Source organism: Brachycentrus maculatus, unplaced genomic scaffold, assembly GCF_059751285.1.
Source record: "Brachycentrus maculatus isolate JH-2025_06_01 unplaced genomic scaffold, ASM5975128v1 h1tg001490l, whole genome shotgun sequence".
NCBI classification, from domain to species: domain Eukaryota; kingdom Metazoa; phylum Arthropoda; class Insecta; order Trichoptera; family Brachycentridae; genus Brachycentrus; species Brachycentrus maculatus.
This window is the reverse complement of record NW_028282127.1, coordinates 10,636-16,302: the sequence shown is the minus strand read 5'-3', so window position 1 is coordinate 16,302 and position 5,667 is coordinate 10,636. Positions and strand designations below refer to the sequence as shown.

At 40.0% G+C, this 5,667-nt stretch overlaps 1 protein-coding gene across 1 annotated transcript; it reads right to left on the bottom strand.

Annotated features, from left to right (window-relative positions):
- Nucleotides 1–348: 348 nt before the first annotated feature.
- On the bottom strand, nucleotides 349–856 carry LOC148298931 (uncharacterized). Its single transcript, XM_088276515.1, has one exon. The coding sequence runs from the start codon at nucleotides 842–844 to the stop codon at nucleotides 545–547; it is 300 nt and encodes a 99-aa protein (XP_088132641.1). The 5' UTR covers nucleotides 845–856; the 3' UTR covers nucleotides 349–544.
- Between the last annotated feature and the right edge of the window lie 4,811 nt (nucleotides 857–5,667).

Here is a 5,667-nt window from a genome sequence, read left to right as displayed (position 1 = left end):
TCCCAACCCAACCCCAACCCCAACCCCAACCCCAACCCCAACCCCAACCCCAACCCCAACCCCAACCCCAGTGTGAGTTGCTCTCATTGGTTATCTAACAGCCGATCAATATTAATCAAGTGAATGTATACTAAATGGGATCTCTATAGGCAAATATGTATGTATATGCATCTGTATATGCATCTGTATATGCATCTGTATATGCATCTATATATGCATCTGTATATGCATCTGTATATGCATCTGTATATGCATCTGTATATGCATCTATATATGCATCTGTATATGCAAGTGAGGCCGGACATACAGACATTTAGATTAAATATGATCGATATCATTGCCTGAATGTGTTGGGTCTGTTGGCTTTGAAGATCTTCTTGTACTTGGCTTGAGATGCGCGGGGCACTGTTCTAGTTATTGGGAACTTGAGCCCATTCTCTCGGTACAGGTGCGACTTCGGCCTTCGGATGTCATCCTTCGACTTCAGCACCACAGTTCGGATTATCGAAATGGTGTCCCTGGAAGCACGATGGTTGCCGCTCATTTACATGTGGAGCTGACTGATTGCGCCGTTCAGAGAAATATCTCTGTACTCCTTGTACATGTTGTGGATGCCAGTTCGAGATTGATACCTCAGCACGATTCCAAATGTCTTGACGTGGTTGGGTCTTCGCTCGAAGATCTCATTGACCGACAGGATTTGGCCCTGTGCGCTCTTTGTCTTGAGTTGCCTTCTGAGGTGGTACCAGAATTTGGATTTGGCGACGACGCTATTGGGTGCGAAGAGGCGGATGGCATAGACTTTGGGATTGGGATCCTGCTCAGTTGGCGATTTCCGACCCATGACTAAATATTGCCTAACCTAGGTTTAATATAGGACATACTTTCATCTGAAGAGATGAGTCGACTGGATCTTGAGCTCCTTTCTTAGCGATTTTGACCATTGATTTTTATTATTATTAATCTGGATTAAATATTAATTATCCACTTCTCCTCTCACATCTCTATCATCAATTGTATACATCATAATTATCCCGATTCTATTTGCTATGCTGCTATCCTGTTATCCGACTACTATACTCTACGACTATATACACGTTTTCTCAATATGCGCGATACACACCCCGCACTATACGCATACGAATTATGATAAGACTAGTTAAATAATCAGTTGTTCAGGATAAAGTTAGATATCATTTCAAGCCTGTCAAAAATCAAAAGCCTCTTATACCTGCACACTAAAGAATTACTGAATAATCCTGACGCAGACTTCGTACACATCTTTTGATTATTGGTACTGCAGGTGCTACAGCTTCTGGCTGCCTCCGAAATGCTCAAACGACCTCAACAACAGGTTCTTGTCGTCTGTTTTGTGCTTGGACCCATAAATAAACAGCTTTTACAAGGCTTCGAGAGTGGTCACGAGAGCATCCTCTTCCTCCTCATTCAGCATATAAACATAGTACTTCATAATCTAATACTGGTTTATCAGAAGGATGATTTCCATATTCTATTTGGAGTGGGCCAGGTTTGCGAAGATCCAGCAGATCTATTTCCTGATTACGATTTGGTCCTTTTCGAAGAGCTCTACAATCTTTTCAATTAGGTCGCGGTGCCTCAAGAAAGCTGATACCTGCGAAGGTGGGCCAACAACTAAATTTGACAAAATCCAGCACATTTCTCGACGCATCGAAATCTTCACATTGTTCAGCACATTCATTGCGTAGTCGAAGATGCCATACTTGATTAGCTCTTCAGTTTGCAATTCGTTTCCGACCGAGAAGTTTCCGATCACCCGTAATGCCGGCACGCAAAGGAGCTGGTAAGGCGAACTTGCTAACTTGAACAGTTCCTCCAGGATTTCTTACTCCATCACCTTCTGCACTCGAGATTTTGAACCCTCGCTCATGTATGATAGCGCCCAGCACATATCAGAAAGTATCTGCTTCTCAGTAATCAGCCCGCTCTTCAGGACTTTGCACAGAACTGGTACAGCAGCCTTGATAAGATTAAAGTTCGGTGCGGGCAATCCACGACATAAGTTAGTGAGAGCCCAGGTCCCGTTCTGAATCAGTTATTTTAATTTCGCTTGCTCAATAACCTTTATCATCTTCATGAGCGCTCCTTGTTTCAAAAGACTATCTCTGTAGGCGGTACGATCAGCAGCGAAATTGCCTATTGCCCACACAGCCTGGTCAACGATTCCTTTTTGATTTTATTCGATTGCTTCGACAAAGAGCTACATTGCACCTTTGTCGACCAGGGATTTGCAATGCTCATGAGTTCCTGATGCGATATTTGTCATACACCAGACGGATTCTAGTTTCAATTGGGGAAATTGAGTCTGCTTGGTGAGCTACAAGAATATCGGGATGCATCCTTTATCGATGACCTGCTGAATTGGGGGATCTACTTCTATCGCGAGTAGCCTCCGCAATCCGATAATCGCATAATGTTTTTCGAGAATATTCTGGCTTTTTAACAGTTCGATGAGTTGCGGCAGTTGATAGTCTTCGATGTTGCTGTTCATATACCTATCTTAAATACTTCGTACTCTAAGAGATGATTGTAAAGGACGGGGTCAATTATTTTCCTCTCCATGTTATCTTGAGTGGCATCTGTGCTGGAGTTCCCAATAGTTTCAGGCTAGTTGACAAGGTTACGCCTTTTGTTAAATTTTTCCTATCTGTTGTTTTTGCGGATGTTTATTGAAAACTCCTCTCTCTTCTTTTTATATTCACTTTGCTGCTACTATTCTTATTCCTCAAGCATCGCAATTTTATATTATAGGCTCAACAATACCCAAAAAATAATATAAATTCGCAGGAAAATAATTAAATTGCAATACACAGTGCGCATTTATCGGAAGTAAAAATAAAAACGAAGATCATGCAACGAGTTTCTCAAACTCATTATCCTTGAGCTACTTGAATACCCACTGGGAAAGCTGTTCGGGACTCATCTTCTCCTCCTTCGGGTTCCACGTGGAGCACAGTTACTATATTTTGGCCTGAGTGTTGAGGACACAGTTGTTATAAATATTTTTGAATAATTTTTTGACCTATGGGAATTTGTAGCAGTTCTTTGTCATGACCTTGCCGTGATTGAGAGGGTCACAAATTTCTAGATCAGCAGACTTTTTTAAGGGCTTCTCAGTCCCTTACGAATCATTCTTTTTATAATAGAAGATTTCCTCATTTTCTTCATCTAATCTCAGATAAACTCCTGTTGTTTTCTAATCGAACTCTTCAGTCCAAAATTTTAGTATCTTTTGCATCACTACTCCCATCCCTTAGCCCCTGTCGATGCTGAGACTCTCATAGGCTGCAACTAGCATAACAATCAATGTGTAGGTATTCAGACCTTCACTATATGTTTCATTGAGTCCATTTAGAGTCAGCTGATGTTTCAGTATGAGCAGAATAGATCTCAAAGAAGGATACTATTTCAACCACTTTGAAATTTGTTCAGTGGATTGGACCCCTAGATGCTGAGGCAAAGAAGTAGAAGTTCCTGAACTAGTATGCGATTTTGTTTAAATAGTTAAATCTATTTGCACACATCCTCCAGATGATATTGACCTATTCAAGTATGAATAATAGGACGTCTATTGGCAATAGAATTATTTAGTTGTATCGATTTTGAACTTTATTATCGGAATGTAGGCCGAACTTATCGATTTTGTTTATGATGTGAAAGTTGTGGAGGATAGTATTTGCTCGATGTATTTCAGCGCCTACTGGACCTGTCTTTGAGGAGTAGGCGAATACGCAAACAATTGAAGGATTCCATTGTCTACGGCTACATCTAAGTCGCTATTCTCAATCGCTATTCCGCATGCACAACTGCCATATAGTTTTATTTTGATGCCATGGGGCTCTAACAAATATTTGAGTCTCTCAAAGGCAAGCACTCGCCTTTCAAAATACGAATTAGCCATATTGGAGATTTAGTCAGAGTAATTAGACATATCTCTTTCCAACTTCTCATTGGCAATCATCCCGATGTCGAAATCAGGCTTCCCGTCTTTGATTTCAGTCTAGTTGGTTTAGTTCGACATTTCATCAATAGACTTAGGCCTTTTATTCTTTCTGTTTTTGCGTTTTCCACCCTTTCTTTTGATCTTCCCAGCCCTATAGATATTCTTCCATCGGTTGAAAATTATTTCATAGTAATTGTGCAAAATTGGATTTTTCACTTTGGCTCTCCATTTAAAAATTCTGTTATAGAGTTATTTTTTTTATGTCTTCATCACGTCCTCAATTTTGCATTAAAATTCGTGAGGCTTCAAGGGAATTTCCAAATCTTCCAATTTGGCTTCAAATGCAATCTGCTCCTAAAAATCCAAGCGAAGAAATATCTATCTATCTTCCTCATCCGAATTCTTCCAGAAGGAGATAAAGTCCTTCTTTTGATTTTTCTCCTCTTCGTAAATTCTAGAATCCCACTTCCTTTTGACCTTCATGAGAAGCGACTTCCAAATGACCTCCACAGTATCGTAAATCCATTAGTAGAGGCTGCGTGTGCACATCGCTTCTTTAGCTGCCGATACTTTTTTTTATGGATCCAGCTCTTATCCGTTACTTTGGCGTTCGTTTCTGATTTTAGAAAGGAGATCGAAAAGTTTCTATGGATCTTAAACATAAAAAGAGTCAAAGCCCAGACAGTCGAGATAGTCTTCATCAGTCATGAAAACCATCGAATCGATGAAAGTTTGAAAGGGTTCTTCCAAAACTCTTATATTTTTAGATGAAGGGTTCTTGAGTTCAGAGTCGTCTGCTTTGGAAATCGGTTCGCTTCTTGTGGAGAGAGCCTGAAAGGAATGGAATATTGACGGCATTTTGATTCTGAATGCGACATGTCTTTATTAATTTGCTAACTTATTAGCCCTAAGATAATGCAAAATCCTACCATGATAAGAAATCAACGCGAAATAGTTAAGTATCCATAGAACTGCAGTCAGCATTATTCTCGATGCTGTTCAGGGAATTGGAGATTTTATTTCTGACACTTTTTGATTGGCAAGATTCTTTTTTAATCATTGGCTATGGTAATAAAATAAAAGATAGCTTTAAATATATATTTGCTCTTATTTATATGCCTGATTCGGGATATATGCCATGATGCGGGTATATGCCATGATTCGGATACTGCCATGATTCGGATATATGCCATGCATGATGCGGGGCATATCACCAACTGCAATCCGTTACAAAAAATCAGACTATAAGAATTAGTATAAAAAATGAGAATCCAAATATGAGGAGGCTGAATAGAGATTTGCGCTGGATTTAGGTAGTGCCTGGCCATTAGTTTCGGCGGGATTTTTTTCTATTATTGCGCCTTCTCTGGGTTCCATTCAGTTTGGTCCGAGCATCCGACTATTTACTATACTAAGAAGCCACTTCAAGCATTCCATTACGGTCGACTGGCACCAGATCTTCCCTGCTTTTTATGTTAATAGTCGGGTTGATCTTCAGGAGGAGAGTTATGAAATTGTCTCTTTTGTACTCATCCTCCTATAACATGATCTTGACAATCGTGCTGAAGCCTTTATAGCAATCATTGTTCTTGAGTATCTTCCTACGCTGCTCTTTCATGAACTCATGATGATAGACAGAGTCCTCAATTAGATACTGCTTTCTCTCTATTACATCAAATCTGCCC